At 44.4% G+C, this 27705-nt stretch overlaps 2 protein-coding genes across 7 annotated transcripts in view; one reads left to right on the forward strand and one right to left on the reverse strand.

Annotated features, from left to right (window-relative positions):
- Window positions 1–1106: 1106 nt before the first annotated feature.
- TOMM34 (translocase of outer mitochondrial membrane 34) lies at window positions 1107–5481 on the reverse strand. Its single transcript, XM_074604779.1, has 7 exons — window positions 5252–5481; window positions 5075–5174; window positions 4732–4884; window positions 3878–4038; window positions 3465–3609; window positions 2695–2821; window positions 1107–2189 (listed from the first exon to the last, which is right to left on the reverse strand). Exons 1-7 carry the CDS (start codon window positions 5364–5366, stop codon window positions 2091–2093), a joined length of 900 nt encoding a protein of 299 aa, XP_074460880.1. The 5' UTR covers window positions 5367–5481; the 3' UTR covers window positions 1107–2090.
- Window positions 5482–5524: 43 nt separating this feature from the next.
- STK4 (serine/threonine kinase 4) overlaps window positions 5525–27705 on the forward strand; it is a 48619-nt gene continuing 26438 nt past the window's right edge. For 3 of the 6 annotated variants that reach the window (XM_074604775.1, XM_074604776.1, XM_074604778.1), the window contains exons 1-9: window positions 5525–5657; window positions 8311–8391; window positions 9254–9382; window positions 11287–11401; window positions 11943–12107; window positions 12516–12683; window positions 13254–13391; window positions 14026–14154; window positions 16392–16578. In XM_074604775.1, coding sequence (XP_074460876.1) covers window positions 5626–5657; window positions 8311–8391; window positions 9254–9382; window positions 11287–11401; window positions 11943–12107; window positions 12516–12683; window positions 13254–13391; window positions 14026–14154; window positions 16392–16578 — 1144 coding nt within the window. In that variant the 5' untranslated portion in view covers window positions 5525–5625. Of the gene's footprint in view, window positions 5658–8310; window positions 8392–9253; window positions 9383–9492; window positions 9574–11286; window positions 11402–11942; window positions 12108–12515; window positions 12684–13253; window positions 13392–14025; window positions 14155–14596; window positions 14651–16391; window positions 16579–27705 lie in introns of all 6 variants that reach the window. The other 3 variants (XM_074604773.1, XM_074604774.1, XM_074604777.1) reach the window with 2 other exon arrangements.

The following is a 27705-nucleotide window of genomic DNA, read 5'->3' on the forward strand; positions in this document are numbered from 1 at the left end:
GGGGAAAGTCTCAGAGATAAGGTAGAAAAATGCACTGCCCTTACTGAGAGGGGAAGGAGACAGTGACTGCTGCTGCTTGGAGGTGTTGTAACGAGCTGTGGTTGAACCGGGCAGGTATCTGCTGCTCCAGATAGATAACAGCAGGGCTCTTAAAAGGATAGCTCTTAACTCAGTGAAGCCAGTCTTCCCCTTGTGTTCTGTGACCTTCCTCTGCTTATCAGTGTACCGCTGGCTTGTGCTTCCCCACCCTGAGATCCATCGCACTTCCTCGCTAAGAGCTGGGGCCGCGCTGCCTGCGGGATCGATGGAGCTGTGGCCTTAGAAGTGGGAGCGGAGCAATTCGTGTCCCTCAGGGATGAGTGGTCTCAAGTCCTGGCCCATTATGGCTGATGGAGTACAGCCCTGGGACCTACAAAAAAGCTACTTAATGTCAGGCTAAGGCAAGAAGTCTTTGTCTGTAATGGCATTAGAGAGATTGCTTTTGAAATTCAGTTCAGTGGGGTACCTGCCTGAAACGCTGACTGCAGGGAGAAGTCAGGTGGGAAATGAAGACATTTGAGCCCTGATTTATGGACTAGCGTCTAGCTCCTGGCCTGTACCGAGGTCTAGTGGTGTCCAGTATCTTGACTGTAACAATAATGGTTTTAAAATGAAAGAGGGGAGATTCAGATTAGATATTTGGAAGAAATTCTTTCCTGTGGGGGTGATGAGACACTAGCCCAGGTTGCCCAGAGAAGCTGTGGCTGCCCCATCCCTGGAGGGGTTCAAGGCCAGGCTGGATGGGGCTTTGAACAACCCGGTCTAGTGGGAGGTGTCCCTGCCCAGGGCAGGGGGTGGAACTGGATGATCCTTAAAGTCCCTTCCAACCCAAACCGTTCTATGATTTCCTAGTTAAAGCACTCTACCCCTGCACAGTGTGCAAGGCTGAGCTGCGGTTACAGACCCTGACACATTGTCACCAGCTGACGGATGGCTTCCAAAGCAAGGCTTTGTACAGCAGCGCTTGAAGCCCTCTGACAAAAAGGGGGGACAATGTGAAGTAAAGCGGTTAAAGTGTTCCGGTTCCCCTATATACCGTCCATCACGGAAAAAACACAGCTCTAAAGTGAAAATAAACATGGCTTTAATGAGAACTGGTTTTAACAGTTTGTAAAGTAACACCAAATGTCTCTTTACCTACCCTTTCAAGTCAGTGCCACCACTACCAGATAAGGAGAAGATCAAAAAGTATAAACATGCATTGAAGTAATAAGCCAGACCTCAGCTGGGATGTTACTGCATATCTTCCACCCTGTAACACCCTGTAGCAACTGTTCCAAAAGGCACAGAGGAGCTAAAGTGGTTTTTAAAAAAACAACACAAAAAAACAACACAAAAAACACCCAATTGTAAAATCCCCAAGCACCCAGAATCTCAAAGTAGTAGTGCAGAGTGTAACAAGGCAGGCTTAACTTGCTGCTGTTTTCTTAAATGTGCAGAATAATTAAAAATAAAAGAAAACGGCTACTGCAAACATCTGCCCAGCCACTCTGAGCAGCAGAAACTCAGCTGAGGGCCAGCAGGTGTCAAGAGGGAACATGCTCAGCCCTGTGCAAGTAACTGTCCCGCTGTTACAAGAACAGTATGTGGTGCTGGGGCAACCACAGATGTTCCGGCATCAACCTTCCTTAAGTAATAGCAGCACAAACGCAGCAAAACTGTCACCTGAATAAGGACTAAAAAAACCCAACTCTGCTTGTAGCTCTTCAGAAAGAGAATAGCCACTTCACATGCGTCTTAGCCAACATGGAAAGAGTCCCTGAGGCCAAGAGTTATAGGCAAGCTGCCTTCAGCCAGGGAAGTTAACCTAGATGCCTCTCGGGGAGGAGCATTAAATCTTTGAATCGTCTTGGAGCCAGATAATAGAGTTTGATACAGATTGTGTGTCTTAACATTCACTGTGCTGGCACAGAACCTGTTACATCTTAGCAGCAGTGGGAAGTTGCGTTTCAGTACCCATCCTGCATTAAGACTGGTCCCTGTAACAACATAGAAGAGAAAAAGCGTTCTTCTGCAGTGAAAAACAAAGCTTTCCTTGTTGCTTGGTTACCCTAGGCTCTGTTCAGTTCTTGCAGTAATCTCAGTGCAGCTGTGTTCTTTGGTTCAGTTTTCAACAAGCTCTTGATATCAGCAATACTTGATTTGTAATCCTAGGAGGAGAATATTTTTTTAAGTGTTAACAGATTGAAAATGCAGTCTCTAGCTGCAGAATTACTATGCTGCAACACAACTAAGCCCGTGACTCCCTCTGTATAATTGCTTAAGCACTGGCATCAATGTGGCTGTTATAAAACATGCTTAAATGAGGGCTGAGAAGACCGTTTCATTACTCAAGTGGTTTCTGAGTCCAGCATCAATGCATTAAGTCTTCCAGTACTGCCTAGAGAATCTCTCTCCAGACACAAAAAGATAAAGCTCAGTGCAACACACAGCTGCTGCCAGCATCTCCAGAAATGGGACCTGTGAAAACTCACGAGATCCAACCATCAAATGGTGATGTGAAAGAGAAACCCCCCAAGTCCACACAGGTCTCGGCCATCTGATGGCGGATGCTGTCTAGCACAGAAATGAGTTCTAAAGGGCATCTCTTGCCCTGATCATGCATGAACAGGCTTCTCGTCCTGGCCTAAAACTCTTCAAAACCTCCTGACTTACCTTCAGTTCTTTAAGTGCTTGAGCACGTCTGTAGAGCGCCTTAACGTTTTTAGGATCTAATCTCAGAGCTTCCGTGCAGTCCTGCGCTGCTTCCTTGTACTGCTTCAGGGTCAGGTAACAGAGGGCTCTGCAATACGGATACCTGGTTAGAGACCCTTGGCTAACAGCAGCATCTACTGCTGCAATGAAAGTAGCAGACCTCAGCCAACCCCTGAGCAGCACAAAGCTGGACTCCAAAAACAGTCTTTATCCTCATATGGTGTGTAATCTTATTTCTTGAGCTCAAGTTTGTTTCACTTACACGAGTGGGGGAAAAGAAAACATTTTTTCAGACTGAAAAAAAAAAAAAAGAATTCTTAGAGCAACCTGCTCTAAATCTAAGGACCTGCACCTGAAGGGTGCTATACCTGTCCTGGATATGCTCTGCCTGCTGCAATTGCCTTAGAAGTACTTCAAGTACAGCAGTCTGCAATTTGTGGTTCATGGGGCAGCAGACACTACGCAAAATACCTGAGTCCTGGCAGAGAAGCAGCAAAGGGGGAAAACTCTTCGCAGCCCTAAGCTGAGAGTCTCCAAGAGTTTTTGCAGTACTTGATCAAAGAACGTTATACAAGCTGCGGGGAAGACTGCACTTGGGGCAAATATGTGGGTGGTTTTGTTTTATTCATTTGTTTAGGAGCAAGCAGTAGACAGCTCTGTCAGAAGTACCACGGTCGCTTTTATAAAGGTACTTTTATAAAGAAGGACTTGGGCAAAGAGACGAGTAGTACCTGTTGGTGTAAGTCGCACATTCCTGGCTGAGCTGTAAACTCTGGCTGTACTTCTCCACTGCTTTTTTATGGTTTCCTTTCTTTACAAGTTCATTTCCTTCTTCCTTCAGAGTTCGAGCTCTCTCCGTGCCAGCAGCAGTCTGGTCTGGAAACAGCATGAAAGAACACAGAAGGCTATAAAACTGACAAGATCAGCACAGCCCCTCGGAAAGCAAATATCCCCATACCAGCGGCAAGACACAGAGACATCAAAGGAGCCAGAATCAACCAAAAAAGGCTGTGGCAGAACCAGGCCCAGGTTTCTCCTGGCCTCAGCCCCAGCTGCAGACACACCATGCAGGTGTGGCAGCTGCCACCTTCGTCACTCGTCTGAGCCACGGGGCTCCATGCCGGGCCCCAGGGCACGTTCTCACCTGGTTCTCCCCGCGGTGCAGTCGCAGGAGGAGTGTTTGCCCCGGGGGCTGCGGCAGAAGGAACGCTCCACCTCGTCTGGGCAGAAACAGGGACCGTGGGGATTGGCGGAAGCTTCTGGCGCCAGTTCACACCATCCTTCTCCAGCAGGGCTTTAGTCATCCTGGAAGAGATGGCTGGCCGTCACCCCATCGTTGGCTGGACAGGCCATGCAGCAGGCAGTAGGGTGACTTTTTAACCTGGCTCACGTATCGGGATGGCATCTCTCCACTAACCCCTTTACATGCATCTAAACTAAGCTCCTTCTACAGACAGGACACTGATGAAAGGACCATCTTTGTGTCAGCAAGGCTAAAAATACCATAGGACGAGAGCTGGGACTGTCGGAGCAAGAGATGTGTGGGTCCCTCCTCAGCCTGGCAAGCGATGAAGTGAAGCAGAGAGCTCCAGGATGAGAAAAGGACCACAGCAGCCTGTAAACCCAGTCGGCATAGGGAGGCTTAATGGATAGGGTGCTGGAGCCTGTAGTTTATTATTTGGTTTAAAATAGGCCCTGAGCAAAGCAGAAACAGTCCCTGGGGAACCATTCCCAGCCTGCAACCAGCATCTCGAAGGGAACAGACACAGGGAGCTGGGTCAGGCCTTGCCTGAAGCATCCGAGACCTCAGGTGTCTCATCCCTGTGGCTCAGGACCCTGCTCGCTCCTGCCACGGCTGCAGACGCAGCACAGGGCCCGCAGCCGTGGCTAACGAACCTGCCATACCCCCAAGCCCTCTGGCGTGACCCGCAGCCATGGCTAGCCAACCTGCCGTACCCCCGAGCCCTCCCGCGTGACCTGCCAAGGGCATGGTGTTACCTGTTGACGCCGTCGTGTGCCGCCTGTACGGTGCAGTCCACCTGCAGCACGGTCTTGTAGTCCACGTAGGCCAGCCGGTAGCTCTCCAGGGCCTCGTAGGCGGCCGCCCGCCTGAGGAGGGGCTTGATCCCGAAGGGGACCAGCTCCAGGGCGCTGCAGCAGAGGGGAGAGAGATGGCCGGGGCGGTTTAGGGATGGCGGGCAGCCTCGGAGCCCTGTCAGGGCGCGGCCCCCGTTGCTCCGGGGCTGTCACCGCCGCAGCCGCACCTCCCGCCAGACCCTAACGGCGGGGGGAGCAACGAGACCCCCGCCTCCGCCGGTCCCCCGGCCCCGCCGCCGCTCACCCGCTGCAGTCGGCGACGCAGAGGCGGCAGGCGCCGTCCTTGAGGTGGCAGGCGGCGCGGTTGGCCAGCAGCACGCTGCGCTCCTCGGCGGCGGCCTCCCCTGCACCGGGACACAAGCGGGAGAGAGATTCAGCCTGGATCCTCCCGCCGCCCGCCCGGCCCGGGGCCGCGCCGTACCTGAGGCCTCCAGCAGCGCCAGGGCGCGGGTGTAGAGCGCGGCGGCCGGCCCATACTGCCCGCGGCGGAACTCCTCGTTGCCGGCCCGACGCAGGGCACCGGGCGACGCCGCCATCGCCGCGCCGGGCCGGGACCGGAACAGGCCACGCCCCTCGTACCAGACGGATGGGGGGGGGCCTGTGTAGACCACGCCCCCAGGGGATGAGGGGCGTGGTCTCTGCACGGCCACGCCCCCCAGCCAGGCAGCGGGGCGGGAGCTCCCCGCTGGCTTCCGGCGGCGGGCGGAAGTGGCGGCGCGGCGCGGAGCGGAGCGGCGGGCTGCCATGGAGGGGTGAGGGGTTCGACTGATCCATCGACCGCCGCCCCGCAGCGCCATGGAGACAGTGCAGCTGCGGAACCCCCGCCGGTAAGCAGTGGGGAGTGTATCCGCCGCGGGAACTAGAGGTACTGTGGTCCGGCCCACCCCTGTGTGCGTGCGCGTCGCGGCCCTCCTCTCGCCGGCGGGCCCCGGGCCTGAGGCGGCGGTGAGGGGCCTGAGGCGGCGGGAGCGAGGCAGCCGGGCGGGAGCGGGGCAGCCGGCCGCGCTCAGCTTCTGCCCCTCCGCCTCTCCGGGGCCCGGCCGGTGCTCCCCGCCCGGGCAGACAGCGGCTGACAGAGGGCCGAGGTCGCTTCGTACCGGAGCGAGCCGTGCAGCGCCGTGCGGTGACAGCGCCGAGCTCAGGTGGTGGAAAAGTGGCATAAATTGAAGTACCGGCGCCCGCGGAGGAGGCGCTGGCCCCGGCGGCCGCGGGAGCTCGGTACACTCGCTGTACCGAGGGATGTCCCGGTGGTGACAGAGCCCCCAGGAGCTTATTCTTCCCTCTTTTGGGCGAGTTCCGTGCGGGTTGGTCACCCTCTCGCAGCGGCCTGCTTTTCGGGCACGGCGGCGAGGGCCGAGCCCGGCTCGGCCGGGGGCTTCGGGGCCACCTCGGAGCGAAGCCGTGAGGCACCCGCCTCCGAGCGGCGGTGTGGAGCGGGGCGGCGGGGGTGGGAATGGGGCACCGGGCGGTCGGAGCGCTATCGGTGGTTTGCAGCTGGGGCCCTTTGGGCCGCCCGGAGGAAACAGCCTGCTCTGGGCTTCAGCAACACGGTCTCTTTTTGTTAAACATCACACATGTGGCTTCTGTTTTAAAATAAATTCCTCTGTATTTATTTATAATTGCTTATGCCAGTTTTTAATTGGAAGGTGATTCTGATTAGATCTGAATAGCAACTCAGGGGAGGTGGGGTTTGTGTTGCTTATGTGTACATATAAATATATATCTGTAAACATACACATATTTATTGTATGTTGGGTAAACATACAGTAAAAAGGCAGAGCGTGTCTGACAGCAGCGGCTGCACTGGGCAAACTGGGCAGTGCACAGTAATCGTGCTCCTGGATTATGGCAGAAATGAGGGACTTTGATGCAAGTGCAGGACTTGTCTGTCTGTTGTGTTTAGGTATGTGAAAAGCTGCTTTTTTTTTTTTTAAATAGCATTTAGGCCTTATCTTAACTTCAGCAAGAAGGATCTGCCTCTTGCATCGCCACTTTTTGGGCTCCTTGGAAATGGCAGCTTGTGCGGTTACAGATACATCTTTATTTTTCCCCCTTTTCTTCTCTTCCCACACCTCCCTGTTTTCACAAGGACAAGTGACATTCTGTTGGTTAACACTTATCTTTGCAGGGAAGCTAGTGACTACTTTCAGTATTTCACCACTTCCTGAGTCTGCTGCTTTATAATGTTTCCTTTGCTTCAGGAAGCCATTGTGTGTGCCCCATGCGTGAGCAGCTTCTCCTGTGTGGCTTTTGTGCATAATAGCCAGGGATTAATGAGTGATTTCTCACTCTGTTTCTGAGGAAATTGTTGGGAAAAAATACATATTTAGTATCAAAATTAGCCTGATAGTGGCTGGAGCTGTGATCCTTAGCAGCAGCGATAAGAGCTTTGTGTTGTAATTTGCAGTTCAAGTGACCACGCACATTTCATTTTAAACACTGCTTACTGTGTGACCAGTAAGTTCTGAAAACTCCGAGACTAATAAGTTTCTGTGTTTCAAAAACTTGTATGAGCTGGTTTGAGGAGTTGGTAGGTTTTTTTGTTTGTGTGGTTTTTGTGTTTTTTGTTGTTTCGGTTTATTTTTTTTTTTTTAGTTAGTGTGAGGGTGAAAGAGCGTTTGTTTGTGGTCTGTTGGTTACTGTTTGTTTGACAGTAAAATACTTTGTTTTCAGAACTTTTTTTCTTTAGGTAGTCTTCAGCTATTCGAAGAGGTTTCCTGGTGAACTGCCCTCTGTTGTGGTAGTGGTGGACTGAAACAAATGAGGTTGATCTCATGGCGTTTTGTACGGAATCTCCCTGAAAGTTGTTCTGGGGGTGAGGGGCCCGAAGTGAAGGATCACAGTACAGAGCATGGTAGCAATGCATTTAAAAGAGGGTTGAACCAAGCAGTGTTAAGATCCTGAAAGAGTCAGGTTATCAGTTTCCTTTCTTTTTATTTTTTTTCGCCCTGATAGAATTTTCCTAGTATCTGTCCAGGCCTGCAAAGTTAATATCTGAACTTCTGATGTTAAAAAAGTACAGGCAAGATCAGTATTGCCTCCTTCCTCCCAACAAATGTATTCCATGCATGCTCTGAGGCATCAGGGAAGATGATGTTTCTTTTTGCATGGCTTTAGTATGTATCCTTCCATTCAAGATATTGAGCTTTAGCAGGTAGGTGCAATAGTTGCAAGACTCTGCAGTGCTGTGTTGGGATTTGACCACCAGTGTACAGATTCTGAGATGCGTTTCCACCAAAAGGAACTGTAAATTTGTGTGCCTGGTCAGATTCTGTTCTCTGTAATTCCCAGTCCTCTTTTGCTGTCGGATGTTAATAATATTCGGTCTCCTGGTCAGGTGAAATAAACTTTCTTCATAATCAATTTGCTTCATGCTAAGCCTTGTGTATGTTTAAGTGGTGCTATTTACTCTTCTGTTTCAGCAAAGCCCAAACTGCTCTAAAATTAGATGTAATAATTTCTCTATTCTCACTTATACAGGCAGCTGAAGAAGTTAGATGAAGACAGTTTAACCAAACAACCTGAAGAAGTATTTGATGTATTGGAGAAGCTTGGAGAAGGGTAAGTGTTCTATTCCGGTGTGCCCAATGGACGTTTCTCTAAGAAAAAAATCTATGTAACAGGGATGTGTTCAGTGGTCTCTGATTTTTTCACTTTTGTTATGATCCTGTTACTGCGAAGGTAAGTATTAATGTAGTGACCATGTTTGGTTAGTAACAGAATAAGGAATTTCTTTCCCAAAAGTAAGATATCGTAATCCAAACAGTAGCTTATGGTTCAGCAGCGGGGAGTCAACACTGTTGAAAAATGCCAGCCTAGAGTTGATAGGGCTCTGTGGAAACTCAAGAGGTTTTGTAGTTCATCCCTGGTACCTCTTGTGGAAGACCTGTGTGGTGGAAATGAACTTCTGTTGCATCGTGCCACTTGGTAAGGCAGAGCAGCGTGGGAATGCTCATGTTTTCTGCCTTAAGCAGTTCATTTGAAAGACCCAAGTTGTAAATCTGCCTGGCTGCTGTAAGTAAAGAAGCTGGCAATAAGACAGATAACATCTGACAAGAACAAGCAAACCTCTTTGATCAGAGCCAAAGTAGACAGACGAAGTAGTTCTTACTGATGCTCAGCTGGTACTGTATGCTGGAAAAAGGGAGAATTGTATTTGGTTTTGTGTAAAAGGCCCTTCCAAAGACATGAGCAGCATAATGATGGTTGGCTCATTTCTGACTGCCTCAGTGTGCTGTGACTTACTTGTATTATTACAGTGTTTAGAAGTTAGTGGATTGATTATTTACATTAGAATACAAAATATGTTTAGCAGGATAGTTAATTTTTACCTGATGTCTGCACTTGCAAAAAACAAACCCGTAACATTTGCATTTTTAAAATGTTATTATATTCAGTGTTTGTTTAATATTTTGTTTCATAGTTCCTATGGCAGTGTGTTCAAAGCCATTCATAAAGAAACGGGTCAAGTTGTTGCAATTAAACAAGTTCCTGTGGAATCTGACCTGCAAGAGATTATAAAGGAAATATCCATAATGCAGCAATGTGACAGGTAAACGTATACTACAAAACCCATTATTGGTATGCAAAAAAAAGTATTGTCTGTGATTTGGCATTTAATCAAATAAAAGCCATGATGTTGCCTTAAATGTTTTTTAAAAGGCTGGACTTGTACCATCAAGTTACTTCATATCAGCTGAGTCATGTTAACTGACCATTTGGGTAGTGTTAACCCAGGTAAAGGTAAGACAACAAAAATTCAGCTTCCACCAAGAGAGCGTTAAGCCAAGTCGAATAACCTTGCACTTGCTGCCAGCAACAAGCCACGCGTGCGAGCAGTGACTGCAGTTCCCCCTGTGCGCCATCGCTTGTTGAACAGTGGTAACTTGATTGTGTGCTACAGCAGCAGTTCCCATGCCCAAAGGGGTGATGACTTCTAAATAAGTTTTGGTATGAACATAGAAAACTGATAGAAGTGGGGGTTTTGTTTGTTTTTAAGAGGCACGTGGATGAGAGCCACTAATGCATGACTGCTCTTGCATGTGCGTAATCTACGTGCTGTCATCTGCTTGGGTGGCAGAGTTGTCCTTCCCGGCCGTTTTCTGCCTGTGCAGGTTCTAGTGCGGTACGAGCTGTCTGCTGATCTGAGCATCCCCAGAATAACTCACTGGCAGCTCTGCAGGCTGGTGGTTGGCTCTCTGGGTTGCCTTTGCATGGTTCTTTTGGGAAAAGATGTTGTACTAACTTTGCTAATGAAGAGCTCATGGGTGCAGAAGACCTCCTCTCCAAGTGTGTCCTAGGCCGAAAGTTTAAAATATGCTAAGAAGCCTTAAGAAACACTACTTTGATGGAATTCAGGCATGGAAAACCATTTAAAATAAATTCCATTCGCAATATAAAACTATGGTCCCAGTCCCTTACCTCTATTGCACTTCACTCTCACTATCTTTAAATGAAGGTGACTGTGTGTCAGAGAACAAAATGTAACTTTAAAAGAATTTGTTCGTGAAAAATCTTACTGCGTAACTTGAAAAGCATTACTAGGTGTCTGTTTCTTAAAAGAAATTAAATATTAACCTTGTAAGGCCTAAAATGAGAGCTTACGGTTATGAACAGCAGAGGGAGTTGATCACTGGAGCATCGCATTTTCTGTGCAAGCATTAAGGGACACAGCGCAGTGTGACTGACTTGCTAGTTTTACGGTTTCTCGTTAGAAAATACTCAGTGGATAATAGATTAAGTGCACTTTTGTTCCTTAGCTCCATTCCCATAAAATCAGGAAAAGTCTTTCTGTTAGTTTTCTGCTTTACCTTTCCAGAGGACAGATGGTTATTCTGACCAACATACTTTACTAGGTTATTTGCTTTCTGGGCAGCCAGATACAAGAAGCAGTCTTAGGTTGTACTGGATTCCTAACATACATTGTCAACTAAATTGTAGGAACAAGTAGGTCCATGTGGTAGTGGGGGAACATTCCTCTTAATGAACATTATAGCCGTTTTCCAGCAAACTTTGGACCCTGTTTAATGTTTCCATTTGGTTGCAAATGCTCTGCAGCAGCTTTACCAGGGACTGCCATGGTCCGTTTCTCATTGCCTTCTCCTGCCTTCTTGCTTGCCACAGTGCTGACCTTGTTGTAATGCGGTTCAGGGAGTTAAACCAGGTTGAAGACTAATAACTCCTTATTTCTATAGGATTTATTTTCAGTTTAGCTCTCTGAATTGCCTTACTGGCAGCTCGGATGAGCAGCGCTGTGGGGAAGAGGCTTGGCAGGACTGCAGTAGCCCTGGGCAAGTTCAAATTGTTTTGGAATACTTTCAATCAGGGTTCCAGTGGCACTTCAGCTCTGAATTTCTAAAACATAGGTAGGGACTCTGCAGTTTTTTTGGGTTTTCACTTATGCTGGTTACTGGTATTTGACCCTTTGTTTTCTTCTCCTTTTTTCACACTTCATAGTCCTCATGTGGTGAAATATTACGGCAGCTATTTTAAGAACACCGACCTGTGGATAGTCATGGAATACTGCGGCGCTGGATCTGTGTCTGATATTATTCGATTACGAAATAAAACTGTACGTCACTTCTCCTTTGAGCGTATGAATGTGAAGTACGAGTGTCCAGCAGCTCAAGGAAGCAGAGTAGTTTGGGCATAATTCTCCCGGGGTTCAATGTCTGACACAACCAGTGGCCATGGCTTGAGGTGCTTGTCCTTTGTTCCTCCGAAAATGGGAGAGATGATTGCACTGACTGAGTTTTGGTTATCTGGATAATGTAATTGGTGGAGCAGATTTTTGTTTGTTGGCTTTCCTGAAAACCCAGACTGATTCTGAATAACAGACTGCACTTTGCCTTGCTGTGGTTATTGCAGGGTAGGAATTAATAGTTGAGAAGAAGTTTTGGTGTGTGAAACATGGTACGTGTGTATATGTATGCTGATTGTAATCTAATTCTTCTGCATAGTGCTGTAAGTCGCTAACTGATTTCACAGTAGTGTGGCAACCTTTAGTGAAGGCAATTAAATGGTAATTAGTGAATCTCAGGAAAACACGCTGAAACACCATAGTGTTACACCTCAGCGACTGAGAGGTTGGCGGTAACTCTTCTTTTCCTTAGCTCACAGAAGAAGAAATTGCTACAATAGTGCAATCAACACTGAAAGGACTAGAGTACCTGCATTTTATGAGGAAAATACACAGGGACATCAAAGCTGGAAATATATTACTAAATACAGAGGGACACGCTAAACTTGCAGATTTTGGAGTGGCAGGACAGCTTACAGTAAGTAAACCCAAGATGGTTGTGTACCCTTCAGTTTATCTTCTTAACTTGTATGCAAGTGTGGTGTGCTTGCGAATACTTTGAGAAATTGTTCTAAACTGTTTTTTAGCACTTTATATCAACATAATGAGATACTAAAACAGCAGAACATTAGAGCAGAGCTTCCTCTGTGGAAGCTGCTGTACCTGCGTAATGGTTTGCAATAGCATTTGCTGTTTTCTTCAGGATATTTTTAACTTCTGTAAGCACATTTCAGTTCCTCTTTGCAGCCCCCCTGTATCCCAGTCTTGCTGAATCTAATAACGTGCATCGTGTGCAAGTGAAAGATAATTAGAGTGATAACTCATTAGTGAGTGTTTGTGGCTAATACAATTACTGTTGTCTGGATCTTTATCCTGCTCTTCTCAGGACACCATGGCGAAGCGGAACACAGTTATAGGGACCCCATTTTGGATGGCTCCAGAAGTGATTCAAGAAATTGGGTATAATTGTGTTGCAGACATCTGGTCCTTGGGAATCACTGCAATAGAAATGGCTGAAGGCAAGCCACCGTACGCAGATATTCATCCTATGAGGGTAAGGACTGTGGTCTCTTGAAATGTATTGCTGTATGGAAAGGATTTGCTATTCTAGCTGGCTGAACATCAACGTAACGTCTTGCTTTTAATTTAGAGTAAATGATTTGTTTTCTGTCAGTTCTTTTTACTGTTGATTAAATGAAAAACAGGTCTTTGAGAAGGAAAATCTTAATGGGGAGGAAAATCATGTTCCTCTTTTGCTAAGACGTAGCTGAAGCTCCTTGTGTTGGGTGTGAAGAAACATATTTTTAGCTGTATTATCCAAAGTGATTTCTTTTTTTTTTTTTCTTTACATAAGCACAAATTTTTAAGACTTAAAAATGGCAGATTCACACCTTTTGCGGCATAAAATGGCTCAGACAGAAGTGTAAGCACCTGGTGAGAAAAGTCAGATTTCTGGCTGCTTGATCCCTCTGAGCAAATTTTTGTATAATATTGTCACAAACTCTTCAGAAGCAGCAAACTTGAAATATCTATAGTTCTTTAGTACCAGTGTATGTCTGAGTGTATTTATGTTGTATTGTTCGAAAGCTTTAAACTGAAATCTGGAATATTATTCTGTTTTCAGGCAATTTTCATGATTCCTACCAATCCACCTCCAACATTCCGGAAGCCAGAACTCTGGTCAGACAATTTTACGGACTTTGTAAAACAGTGTCTTGTGAAGAGCCCAGAGCAGCGTGCCACAGCAACGCAGCTTCTGCAGGTCTGCCTTTTCTTACGAGAACGTAAGCTCTAGAGAATTCTTGCTAGAGTAGGCAGTGCTGCCTGTCTGTCAAGCTGTTGGTTTCATTTCTTGCTGCTCTTGCTCACTGCAGATTTTACTTTTTAATATCTCATTTTAAGAAATCTTCCACTAAACTTCAACTTTTCAGTTCTTCTCTGAGAACCAGTCCAACTTCCTATCTTTGTCTTCTCTGGGTTATTCTTTCTTTGTTTGGCTTTTGGAGTTATTTTTACTTTCAATTTTTCACCAGCATGGCCAAGGAACTGCCTCTTAAAGCACTAGAAAGGAGAGGCTAAATTAAAGTGATTGCTCAGAATGGTCTAGGCATGGTGATGACCTGTGTAGTTGGTTCTTGACAATTAAGCTGCTAAGGAAAGAAAGTAAGAGTTGTGGGAGGGGAATGAGCCCAAGGTCCCACAGCAGTAGTGCCCCTGGAGCATGTTTGGAGGGCAGGAGGTCTCCCTCCTCGGCCAAACAGAAGTATTGGGTTTTTATTTTAGTAATGTATTGAGTTAAACCTTAATTTTGATTAAAGGTAGGCCATAGTAACAGTGTTTTACCATTATATCCTGGTTTGGATGCAGTGCTTATTTGTTTTTAATATACTTCTCAGCATCCATTTGTTAAAAGTGCCAAAGGAGTGTCGATTCTGCGAGACTTGATTAATGAAGCAATGGATATCAAGCTGAAACGGCAAGAGGCGCAACAGCGTGAACTAGATCAAGATGATGAAGAAAATTCAGTGAGTATTTAATAGCAACGGTGTACTAAGTCCAAACTCTTGCTCCTTTCATAAAACTTAGCTGCTTTGGGTTTTGGGTTTGCAATATTTTATCCAATTACTCGTGGATTTGACTTAATTCTTGAGTTTTCGACTTTATGACTGCTTGACCCAATGCTTGGTATCTGCTAAATCTTTATATTTGAACAGGGTAGCCAGCATGGATGGCTTACTGCTTAGCTTAGAGTGTAGCTAGAGACTTGTGATTGAACAAGCCTGCAAAGTAGCGTACGCAAAAGACTTGATACATTTTCCCAGTTAAATTATATTATTTATGCAGTAATGAGAATTTTTCACTGTAGATTCAGTTCTTAGACTGCTCTCCTAGTATAAGATAATAATATCGTCTGAAATGCACTATGATATAAGTATGTTATGTTGTTTTACTATTGTTGTGCTTTAGAACCCCCCTTATAGAAACTTTCTACTCCACAAGAGCAGCCGACAGAAACCTGAGGTGAGGGCATGACAAGTGTTCAGGGGATTGCTGTGAATTTAAGCTCGGGCTCCTTGTTTCAGTGGTTCCAGCATGTGAATATGGAAAGCATGTTGAAAGCTGTTTTTTGAGCCTGCCTGCTTCAACCTGAATAAATGAAACGGGCAGCAAAAGGCATTGTATGCCAGAGTCCTTCTCAGAGGTTAGATTTGAATAGCATGGTCCACGGTATCTATGCTGAAGACGTTGTTCGTCTAATTTTCCAGTTTAGGACTGCCTATTTGTTCAGTGTGGAAGTATCGGTCATGTTGCCATGATGTTGACTCTATGAGTATTGTCCCTACCCTCTCTGCTTAATTTCTGACCGATCTGGAGTCACGTTGCTGAGAGATGGTGTCTATGTAATGGAGCTGAGTGGTTTCTGTTGGTGTGTGTGTTTTCCTAAATCTTCTCTGCTCTGTGTCTGCCAGCAGGAAAGTGTTCCCAAGCACTTCCCAAGTGCTGTGGAAATTTCTGCTCTAGTCCTTTGTTAAATGATGTGTAGCTGACAAATGTATTACTTCCTCTCACTCATTCATCCCCACATAAAATTGCTTTTCCTCTGTTAACATCACATGTAGTTTTCTCCTTCTCTTGCAGTTGTTTTTGAGGTTGGAAGTAAATTATATAGACATCCTTGACAGAACAGACGAAATGTATGAAACACCAGAATGTGGAGGGGTGTCCTTTCTTTCAGTGACATTGAGATGGAGTATTAGAGTTTGATGTGCAAGACCTGTGTTTTCCCTCTAGCACTAATACAGATCAATAAGCCCGTGGTCACACCATAACAAAGCATGAGCATCACTGTAAAGCTAGGAAGTGACTTCTGTTGCTATAGTTGGATACCTGGTCCACGTTTCCAAGACTAAACAGATTGTGGAAATTTTGACCTTGTTCTTCATGAAATCCTAGGCACAATATATACCTGGTGAAGCACACACCATCTAATGAAACTACTGTCTCTGGCCAGGGTAACTGTCTGCCAGGAAGTCTTCCTACCAGAATTTGCTTCAGGAGCTTGTGTTTTCCTACACAGTCACTCTCTCAAGCCTTGACAGCAATAATTCAAACTTCTATAATATTAGTAGCTGTTCAGATGAAAATGATTTCTTTTCTTAAAACAATGACTAGACTTTGATAATTTCATTCCTTTTTAAAGATTTGCAAATTCAGTTCATGTTTCTTCAGTGCTTCTGAAGTTTACAGCAGGTAAAACTACCTAAATGTTAAAGACAAACTCCTAAAAAATAGGTAAATCATTTTTCTTCAGTGTGCCACATGCACTCCAGACTTAGACCTGTTGTTGTCTAATAACTAATGACTCCTCAGTGAAGTGTACCATGTGAGATAGGGGGTTTAGGTTAGCTGTTAAAACTAACAACATAAATAGAAATGCGAAGATTGAATGAGTATTGTGATCTACTCCTACAGACAGGTCACCAGGTCAGAAATGAGATACAATTTGCATTGAGAAGCTTTTGCTGATTGTTTATTCGTTCTCTTATTTATTAAGCTGACTGAAAAGTCTGAAGACTTTTCGTTACCTGCTTAGAGATGACAGGGAGAGAACTAATTACATAAAATAAAAATGTTGTTGGCTTCCATGTGTATTTGTAAAAATCTCTGAATTACTAAGACTTGACAGGGTCCTTGCATATGGACACTCTTAATCGGACTTCACCACCATCAGTAAAAATGTATTTACTGCATCCTTGTACAGGAAGAAGATGAAACCGATTCAGGTACCATGGTGAGGGCGAGTGGAGATGAAACTGGTACCATAAGAGCTGTCAACACGATGAGTGACGGAGCCAACACCATGATAGAACATGACGGCACCTTGGAATCCCAGCTGGGTACAATGGTCATAAACACAGAAGAGGAAGAGGAGGAGGGCACCATGAAAAGTAAGAAAACTTCTTTAACTTCTAGAAGATTACTTAGGAGCTACTGTGGGCAATGAAATGTATTCCCAACCTGCTTTGTTATTCTCTGTAGCTTTTTGTGATGTCTTTTGGTTGTAGGGAGCTAAAACTCTGGCAGCAGTGAAGAGATCCTTTCTAGGTCCTAGTTTCAAGCCATTCTTTTTAGTCTTGCACTTGGTATAGCTGATGAGTTGTGCACAATTTCCATGAGCTGTGCTGGTCGAGTAAGAGCTGATTCTAGCTAGTATGGGGGGGGTTGTTGGTTCTTTTTTGTCTGTTTTGTCTTTTTCACAGAATGTAGAGGAGGGACGCTCTAGCAAAGGGTTAGTAAAAAATTTTCTGTTGCTGTAGAAGGTGATCTGGCTGTAACCTGTTACCTAAAAGAGCAAGTCTGTTTCGGAACTGATGCATCAAATCAAGGGCTACTTCTATGAAATGAGAAATACCTTGCACATTTCAAGCGCAGCAAGGCACAGTGGGAGGAGCTAGCATCTCTCCAGGCTTGGTGTTCCTTTAGTGCTACTTTAATCACTAAGGACCACTGAATAAACTATGTGTTGCTGTTCTGAGATATTCAAGTTGAAATCCCTTCTGCCCTAAAATAGAAAAGCTTACTAAAACTACAAGCCTTGTTGTAGGATGTAAGATTTAAAATGATGTGACTCTGATCCCTGATAGTCTGTGGAAGACTTCACAGCTTGACCTGGAAAAGGGTTAAAAATGCTTTTTTGATTAAAGAGATGGCAGAAAGAGCCTTCCTGGAAAAGTATAACTAGAAGAAAAAGAGTCTTTTCTCAATAATGGATTCTCATAGAGATCCATTCCCACTCGTTTGGGTAGTCTGGACAGTATTGAGGCAGAGGAAGATGACTCAGATGGCCAGTGTGGATGTTTGCTCAAGCACTGAAGAAAGTGCTGAGTTGGGGCTCAGCACTAGTAAAATAAAATATGACCATCATAAGGTTGTTCCTTTGGCTCTTGCATGGATTTCCTTGGCCATCGGATTTTTGAACTTCTAGCTATTGTGGGAGACGAAAAAATTCTCCACGGGACTTTGGGATAATCCTTTTCTCGGGAATTTCTGTGTTGAAAGCTTCTTCCATGCGGGGGCCCTCTAGGGCTTGTGGAAAGATACTGGTTTTGAGAGTGAAATTTAAGCAGAACCCGTATAAAGAATTTTGTGAACTTTGGCAAATGCTGATTCAGCACATTAAAAACCAGAGGTGCCAGCCTGTGTAGCAGCCTGTGGCAACAGTGACGATAGACTAATGCCGTGGGGTTTTGTGGAACAAGGTGGCTCTGGCAAGGAGGTGGAGGAATGCCTAGAGTAGCTTAAAGGGACACACAAAGAGTGGGACATGTTAACAGCCTTCAATAAACCAAGTGAAGTTGCTGTTTCTTTACAAATAGACAACACCGTTAATTTCTCATTGTTAGTGTTTGCTGTTCCATTTCCTGATTCACCGTAACAGAGGTTTTACTGGCTGTGGTGCTCCTGCACTGGCTCCCAAAGGTGTGTATGTAAAGTGCCTCTTTTTCAGTTTATCTTCCTGTGTTGAACATGTGCTTACCTTCTCACCATCTTTTCGAGATTGCAGCTCAAAAGCATCTATTGCTCTCTACAAACGAGTGTACAGAGGTTTGAGGAGATGCCTTTGATAGTGTCTCTTTTGCAAGGACACGCTCTCATTTTGAGTAGCATTGGTTATGAGGCTGTTGCAGTGTCTTTAATACGGTGTAGTAGCTAACCTCAAGAGGGAGCTCCAGAACAAGCTCTAAGAGCTCTGGGTGTCTGTGACTAGAAAGTTGAGTTTTTGCTTTTAACCCCTTCTAGTCTTCAGACTTCTTAAAACCACTGTTCTTCTCTGGAGGAAGCGTTTGGAGCCCCTGGGTGCGAGCGCTGGTTGGCACCAGTATCGCGTCCCTCCCCGGTAAAACCCAACTGTGCTCAGCGCTCACAGAATCACAGAATGGCAGGGGTTGGAAGGGACCTCTGGAGATCATCCAGTCCAACTCCCTGCCAGAGCAGGGTCACCCAGAGCAGGTTGCACAGGAACGCGTCCAGGTGGGTTTTGAATGTCTCCAGAGATGGAGACTCCACCACCTCTCTGGGCAGCCTGTTCCAGCGCTCGTTTTGCTGCAGGTTGAATAAGCTTAACTTTTCCTTCATGCCTTATTCCCCTTCCTTCCTCAGTAGCAGGATGCTGAGGTTGGTGCTGCCGCGCAGAGCAGTTCTGTGTGTGTTCCTTGGGCGTGCTGCAGGGCAGCATCTCTGAGCAGCTTGCCCTCCACGTGAATTGCCTATAGCTCCATCTTTTACAGCTTGCCATTTCCATATTTATATTCTCTTAACAGTCAGTTATGTTAATTTAACTGCGAAGCTCATCAGCCTGCTGCAGAACTCTCTGGAGCAAGTTCGTTTTGTAATCTTAAACATAAATGTAATAATCCTGCTTGGAAACCACTGAGTTTGAAGAAGCTTCGTTGATTCATGTTTTTAAAGAAGGCTATATTTCACTTGGCCACTTGTGTTATGACTCACAATAAGACCTATTTTAAGTCAATAAAAAAATTCTGATTTTTTTTTTTCTTGCCTGGCATTAGTAGGAAAATTTAGCTTTCCTGCGTGTCTGGTGCTTTTTAAGTGCAGGCTTCTGAGCTAGTGGTCCAGCCCTTCCTCCTAATTTAAAAAAAAACTCTTTCTCTTTGCCAGATTTTGGGTTGGTTTTCTTTCTTTTTAATGTAAAAAGTGTTTGTAGGACATCGGAATGCGATGCTTTAGGTAGGATTGTCTTTGAAATTTCTAGCAAACGACTTCCAATAGCCTTGAAAGCGACTCTTGCTTAAATCGATTCATAACTTTTCAGGCTCAGAGGAAAAACATTCTTGAATTCTAGTATTTTACATTGCAGGGGAAGTTTTGTTTAGTAGTCAATTGAGCTGTAATTCTGTTTGCTGAAATTCTTTCATTTGCTTGGCTTTTTTCTGGACACTCAATATAAATATCCAGGCGGCATTAAAAATGTCACTATGACATTCTGTTATGCATTTTGAAAGCACTCAAGTGATTGCCTGAAACCGCAGATACTAAATTGCACTGCGACACATTTTACTTATAAATCGATTGCTAACAGATTACTTATGGATTGCAGTTAAACTATTCCAGGAAAACTTTGGGAGTAGCTGAAGAACTACAGATGAACAATCACTTGTAATAACAGACATTTCCATTGTGCTTGAGAGACAGAATAACTTTTGCACTGTGTATATGTCTGAAATCATCTTTTTTTAATTTTCCTATGAGAGAATATATAGTGCTAGTAAATAGCGCGGCATTTTTTAATGTGTTTTTTTTGGGTTTTTTTTTCTGCTTTATTTGCTGTATGTCTTTAGATAGTGGAAACTTGGCATGAGTTTGTCTCTTTGATTTAAAGAGTGGAACATAATTTTATAATAAAGCAGATAAACATATCGTCTTCCTTGGACACTGCAATACAATTGGGTCCAAGTGAAATAGGATCTAGTTTGTCTTATTTTCTATGTTAAAGTGCCTCTGGCTTGTTGAAGCACCAAATAAAACGACACTGGAGAATGTAGAACTGCTGACAGCGGTGTGAGTTGGGCTCTCTGGTTTCTGGGTGGAGACAGACGAGGGGTATGCAGAGGGTGGAAGAACTGGGGGGCCGGGGGTTTTTGTTAATGTGGCGCACGCTCAGTAGAGCATCTGCTGCAGAGGGAGATAAGAAGCTCTAATAATGCTGTTGCCTCTACCTTGATAATGTAACATGTAGGTAAAAATTCGTAATAGTTGGTAAATGTTTAAAAGAAAAAATTCTAGGCTTAATTCTTGTAATAAAGTTAGGGGTGGTTTGGGGTTTTTTATGCTTTTACCGTGCCCACGCTGCTAAGCCTGGTTGTGTCCTTTTAAAAAGCTATTTCCCCTTTTGAGGGGAGATTGGGTTTCATTAGCAAATTAAATGAGCTGAGATGCAAACTCGGCAATTTCCTTTTACAAAAATGATTCCATGTAAGCTTGTTAGTCTTGGTGGCTTTGCGAGACATCCAGTGGGTGACACTGAAACCTAAACCAAAGAAGTGTCGCTGCCAAGGCTCAGGAAACTTTTTGTCTCCGCTAATTAACCTGTAATTTTTCATGTAGAGCAATGACTGTAAAAGCTGTAACGTGGACAGCAGAATGAATTTGGATGGCAGAAGGTTTATGTGACTGCATTAATATTATAATTGAATAAAGTATTCCTGGTATGCAGCTGAGGTAGCTATAGGTGGTGGAATATCAGTAGTTGTCCAAAAAAAGTCCAGATGCGCATTATCCAAATAGCTAAAGCAGGTACTGGAGAGAATAGCTCCCTGCTTTGTCAGGGTTTACATCATCTGTATGTCAGAGATATTGGCTGTGTTTTGCTTCTGTTTTTCTGCGTAGACAATAGCTCTTCAGAGCAGCTTCCTACTGCTTAGTGTTATTAATGTCCAGTGGTGCTTTTCTGTGTTTAAAATAAATTGGTCCATTTAGGCATAACCAGACCATAAAACACTCAGCGTTATGCATTTAAATAACACACTGTTTATAGAAACGCCTACATTGATTAAATCCTTCTCGAACTGTAAGAAGCATTATACTGCCACTCTTGAGATGCAGAGAATATAAATCTTCAAAGATAAGACTTCCAACTGTGTTACTTTTTGACTTTTATCTTAATAGCAGCCTTGCTGGCAAACTTGGCATAAACAGCGGCCAGCACAGTTTGTTTAAAAATATCAAGTTGTGTGGACATGTGGACAGTATTTTTGAGCGATGGGAGTTGTAGATGCTGTCGTTCTTATAGTTGGGTTTTTGCTGCGGGTTTTGTTTTTTTTTTTTTTGTCCTATTTGAATAGTGGTGGCCTGCTGGACTTCTGTGCAGCATGTTAGCAATTGAAATAGCGGTTCTGTGCAGACTGACGCATGAAGAAAAGTTAAGTCTGGGGTCTGAGATGGATGATTGTCCACCTTCGGCTGTCCTGAATGTTTGACAAAGCTTTAATGCTAAGGCAAAGTTCATCATCTGTTAATATTTGTATTTTCAGAGATATTGGAATTGGAGAAAGAGAAGTAGCTGTGTTTAACGTGGCTGGTTTTGCTGTTCCTTACACTTTACTATTAAGCAGCCCTGCATTTGTGATGGTGGGGATAGAAAGTAGGGGGATTTTTTTTTTTTTCTGGGTGGAAGCATTGTCTTGAGGAAGATGGGAAGTATGACCAACAGAGTCCTGAGTAGCGTACGGGAGGAAATATGTTTCAGGAGAGTCAAGCAAGAGGCAGAGTAGTAGTAAATCCCTTAGTAAGTATATCTCTGTCCCATACACATGCATATATTTGCACGTACAGGCAAACTGTAAATCTACCTGTCTCTTCTAAGAATAAACTCACTTCCTACTGGATCAAAATAAACCATGGAGAAGGCTTTCCTCCTGAGCAGGAAGGAGGAAAACTCTGTAAACTCTTAAATTCCTTAATTGCAGAAGTTTTAAACCAATTTTGGTTTTACCAGCAGGTTTTCTAGCTTCAGGAAAAAAAAAAAGTTCAATTTCATTGCTGTGTTGTTTTCTGTTCTCTCTAGATAATGAGTTTTTAGGTTGTGAATATGACAGATGAGTTTCTGTGTTATGAATAGAAAGGGTGTTAGAAAATGCCATTTGGGCAGCCTGAGCTGTTGCCCACGGGGCACTGGACCTGAAGACTCACAGCCCTGTTGATGAGGTTGTTTCTCATTAAGATTCATCAGGACCTGAGCCAGATGATGCAGAATATGAAATGTTCACTTCTTTTCCTGATGTACCTTCACATCTCCCTGCCTCTGTCATGGACTGTACTTGCTGGACTAAATTAGCAATTCAAGCTAATGAGGTGAAAGATATAGGTGTCCACTGAAAATTTGTGATGGAGAAAGAAAGCTGCTGTATGTTTATAATCTTTTCTGAGGTTTTATGTAAGAGAGATCCAAAAGGCGATCCAAACTTGGTCTTAAACAGCTTTCATTACTGTGAGGATTTCCTCCTCGTTCAGAAAGTCCTCAATTATATACACCACAGCTTTTGACAAGTGTTGCTGCTCTTTTCCTTAGATGACTTTGATGTCTTTTACTCATTAAAAGAGATTAGTTAGGATACCTAGCGTTGATTTTTATGGTCATTTAGGAGCTCCTTCTTAATAGCAGGACCTGTCAGGTGTGTTCTGCTTTGATTTAGTTTGAGATAGGCCGTAATTATGGAAAGGCTTGTCCTTATAAGCTTCAATAGATATGAAGTGTTATGTGGGCTGCTTTTAATGTGAGGAAATATCAGCTTGTGTTGCCATGGGGTGAATTCATTAATGATGGAGCACTTTTTACTCTGGTTGAATAAATTGGTATCTCTCTGCTTTGCTGCATAAAACGACTCAGTCCTGTTACAAATTATGCTGTCCCGCTGCTAAAGTTCATCTCTGATATCTAAGAAATAGCCTGAAGTGAATAAAACTGCAGTTCCAGTTGAAATTTAATATTAATGAAGTGTTGCTTGCACATAATCATCGGGCACTGTTTTGTGCATCCTAAATGTGTGCATTTTCAGCTTTAAAGTTCCATAATTCAATCCAAAGCAGACAGAAGCTTGCTGAGATTGGTGGGGACGGAGCCTGCTATATGAGAAGTCAATGAGAGAGCGATGCTTGTTTAGACCACTAAAATGAAAGATGTCATCGGATATGAGAACTCTTAAAAAAAAAAATAAAAAAGGGGATGGAGGTAAGCTGAATGCTGTAGAGGATGATGGTTTGAATGCCGAAGAGCTGAGGCTTGCTCAAGAGCAAGCACTCATACACTGTTTACCCATAAATTTCGGACTGGAAGTGAGAGGGTTCATAACTCCAGGGGAACAGCGAGTCTGTCAACAGCAAAGACAAAGCAAACCAACTGCTTTATAACAGATCTTGATCCCGCAGTGAAAGGGACTATATAATCTTGTATAGGGTAGTAGAAGACTGCTGTGTGTCCCAGGGGATCCTTTCTGGCATTAATGTCTGACTAAAGGCAGTGATAGCTCTGCTTGCTTTAAAGTTAACGTGAGTGCTCTTCACTGCATCTCTACAGAGCTGGTTTGAGCTCCTGCTCACAGGGATGCATCTTCCTGGGCTTTGTGCAGGGCATTTGTGATACCTCCCTAGCACAAATAGACTTCAAAATTTTTGGTTTTGTTGCTCCTGACACCCCACTGTCACAAACACAAGTATTCTTCAGAGCTGAGCCCAGTTGTCTTTCTAAAAAGTGCAACCTCACGTCACCTTGACAAATAGGTATATGTGTACCAAGTACCACATTTTAGTTTGATCCTGCTAATTTAGCAACTGATCACTTCATTGTTGTTGCTTTACATTACCTTCTTCGTAGATGCATTTGTGGCACGATCTCCTGACTGTTCCCAGCCACAGCTTGAGCACCGATCTTTGTGATATAAGGAAGGAAATCTCTCACCATAGCTTCAATAAGAAGTATTTTAAGTATTAACTGACTTGAACAAAGAGCACACAAAATGTGTTGCCGAGGTTATCTTACTCTCTCTCGTGATAAGCTTTGTGACTCTAGAATATTCACTCTAGGTAGATAATAACAATCTCTTTCAAGAGGAAAGAATAACAAAACAGGGATTCTTCTGCTGCCAAGTTTGAGTAAAGAAGAATAATTTTAGAGAAAAGCAGAAATTGTAGTTTCGTTACTCGGCAAGCTTGTTCAGATGGATAGAAGGACTTTGTAAATCCCACTTTCCTTTTGAGGCATCCTTTGAAGCTCATGAGCTTCTGAAAATTCTCAATTGTGAGAGCTAATTTGACAAAATCAACAAAATGAGTACTTTGATTTCTGCGACTAGATGATACTGAGTGTTCTGGTTTCACAGATATTCTTTACTGCTGGGAAAAAACCTAAATCTCTTGCTGGCTTAATTGACTGTTCTATTTTTTTCTTTATCATGCTGCTTTCTCTGCAGCATCCTATGGAAATACGAATGGCTTGAAGGCTCTCCACACTTTCTTTGTCATCTTCGGCTTGATGTGAGGATGTCTGTGTGCTGCAGTCAGCCACTAAGATGGACCTCTTCCATTCTCTCAAGTATTCAGACAGGTGACGTTTTTTGACAGGGAGCACATTGTTTTTTAAGTTCTTCCGTAAAGGAAACAAGGGCATGTTGCAGCCTGGCAGAGGAGAGGATCCAGTGTGCCGAGGCCACCGGCTGTTGCTGATGTTGCCTCGCTGGCTTCTTGCAGTGCCCTGCCTGTATCTGTCCGTTGTCTTTTGGCTTGTCTGGGCTATTGGCTCTTTGGGTAAGGACTGTCCCAATTTCCATGGTACCACATGCAGTTGGACTTGTGCTTTCCATTGCTGAAAGGGTAACACTATTGCTGAGGTAGTAAATTCCTTTAAAAATCAAAATCTAAGGGGGTATTTGTTGTTCACAACTTATGGTATTCTCTGCCTTTGGACCCACCAATTTCACATCCTTTCCTGTTGTCACACACAACAATACTGATGTTCTTACACTTGTCTAAATGTGACTTTATACCAGGCAGCACTCGTGAGTTTTTCGTGGAGGGCTTCTGCTCTTCACCGCCCGGCAGGCTGGACGCTGAGCGGCCGTGCCAGCGCCTGCACAGCGAGCCCAAACCCGCCATCCTGCAGTCAGCTGGACAGGCTCCAGCAGCGCCGTGCTGTTCCATTTGTGTAATTAATACAGCTCCTAAAAAGATGACTGCGTATCTAAATGGTAGACCGTTAATGGCTCTGGGGAGCTCTCGTGGCTCATCCTTGTAAGCAACTCTTTAGGTTCCAAAATAAATGCATGGAGAAGCCTTTCTTGTCACCTCAGGGTGACCTTCTCTTCTCTTCTCTTGCTCTTCTCTGCCACACTTGTGATCTCATTTTCTGTTAAATGTTCATATTTTAGTCTAACCCTATAGAATTAGGAAGTTAAATGCTTTTTGGCACAGTGCAGTGTCATCTTTCAGCAGCTTCTGCAAATAGCAGTGATCGATTTGTGGTTTTTTTTTTTTTTTTTTTTGGTCTTCAGCTGCCCGTTATCAAAATCTTAAAGATATAGTGGGGTGACTCTTGTGTTAGATTAATAGCGGATCGTCTTTGGAAAGATGACGCTGCTGTTAAGTGCCAAGATTGACGAAAAGAAATCCAGTCATGCTGAGATGATAATTGATTTGGTGTAATGTCTTTCTGTCTCCGGGAATGTTTCTGTTGGTCTTGCTGCATGCACACCCCTACTGAGATCATAGCGGCAACTAACATTTCAGACCCCTTAGATCTGTGTTTTGCCTATTTTTCACTTTATATTATCTTTTTTTCCATTTTTTTGTTTGTCAGTTAGCAATATCTGTTTTAATCTGTTTAAACAGAAAACAAACCAACACTAAATAAAGATGCAGTGTAATGTGCTGATGTGTAGAAATGTACTAAAGTTGGTGACTAAATGTGGCGTGCAGTTGAAAGGCCTATGGTGACTGCAAGGTTGGAGGTGTCTGACAGCGAGTGTGAAAAGTGCGAGTTGCAGAATCATAGAACGGTTTAGGTTGGAAGGGACCTTAAAGACCAGTTCCAACCTCCCTGCTGTGAACAGGGACACCTCCCACTAGACCAAGTTGCTCAAAGCCCCGTCCAACCTGGTCTTGAACACCCCCAGGGATGGGGCATCCACAGCTTCTCTGGGCAACCTGTCCCAGTGTCTCACCACCCTCAAGAGTGGCTTGGCAGGAACAACTGAAGCCCATCAGTCCAGTTCCCCCTGTGATGGCTGGGACCAAGTGCAGGGTCAGATCTGGTTGCTCAGGGTCTTGCACGGCCGCTCCAGCCCCACTGCATTGCACAACCTTCCTTCTTGTGGAAACTTTCTTCCTTGCGTTCAGCTGCAGTGCCCTTGCTGCAGTTCAGACCCTTCCTGCCATCCTCTCGCTGGGGAGAGCGGGGCTCTGATGGCCTGTTGAGGTGGGAGACTGCAGCTAGAGCCCCTCCTGCCCTCCCACCCAAGGCAGGGAGCCCTTTGGTGTCCCAGCAGCCTTCCGCTGCAGCCCCCCAGCTTTTCCATCACTTGTACTGGTGGGGCTGAAAATGCAGTTGTACTCTTCAGGATTATAAACTGCCACCACCACTTCATGTGCGTCCTTCTTTGTCTGTTTTATTTCTGCATGAAAACAGAAGTTCTATTAAATATTGAATATCAAAAGGCGTATCCAAACACAAGCTTTATTTAGTAAAACTTGGGATGGTTATGCCTTTTGATAACTCAGTGATGTTACAATAGGTGGTTGTTCAGTAGATGTAACTAGTTGTTTATGAATGTTGCAGTTCTTGGTGAAATACAAGGTGTGGGGAAATGAGCATGATTACTTTAAGTGATGCTCTGAATTAAGCTCTGGTATGAGCGAACAGTCTTTTAAAAAACAAAACAAACCCAACAAAAAACAACCAACCAAAAAAAAAACCTGAATAAGCCAATGTCACTGGAGTGAAACACTTGCTTTCCAAGTCTCCTGTGCTGCAAACAACTCTTTTCAAAACGTACAGTACAAACTTGATTTAGATTTTCTTTTTTTCTCTCCTAGGAAGCCTAAATTACTGCGACCTAGGCTGGCGGTCAGTAAGCTGTGTATAGATTAGCCTAGGTGGTCATGAACTCCTCTATTTCTGCAAAACTTGTCGGTGTTAAACATTGCTGTGATTTGCCATAACAACTTACCTCCCGCTCCAAACAGGCTGCACTGCAGCAGAACGCAAGGGGTGTATTTACCTCGTTCTAAATAAATGTTTTATCGCTTAGCAGTAATTGGATTGCTATTGTATTTCAGTAATTATTCCCAACAGCAAATCTGTTCTCCACTTCGCAGACGTGTTTCCTGACTGACCTTCACGCAGCCTGTCTGAAGGTGTCTTTCTCTATGTAATTCTGTATGATGAGGTTTTTGTTTTTTTAAAAAAAGGGGGAACTACTGCCAGGGGTAGAATAATTTGTCTTTGCTCCAGTTGTCATAGTGTAAAAGTATAAGCACTTTAGTTCATGCTTGAGCTTTTAGCTGAC

The sequence above is a fragment of the Larus michahellis genome, chromosome 12 (assembly GCF_964199755.1).
Source record: "Larus michahellis chromosome 12, bLarMic1.1, whole genome shotgun sequence".
In the NCBI taxonomy this organism is placed as follows: domain Eukaryota; kingdom Metazoa; phylum Chordata; class Aves; order Charadriiformes; family Laridae; genus Larus; species Larus michahellis.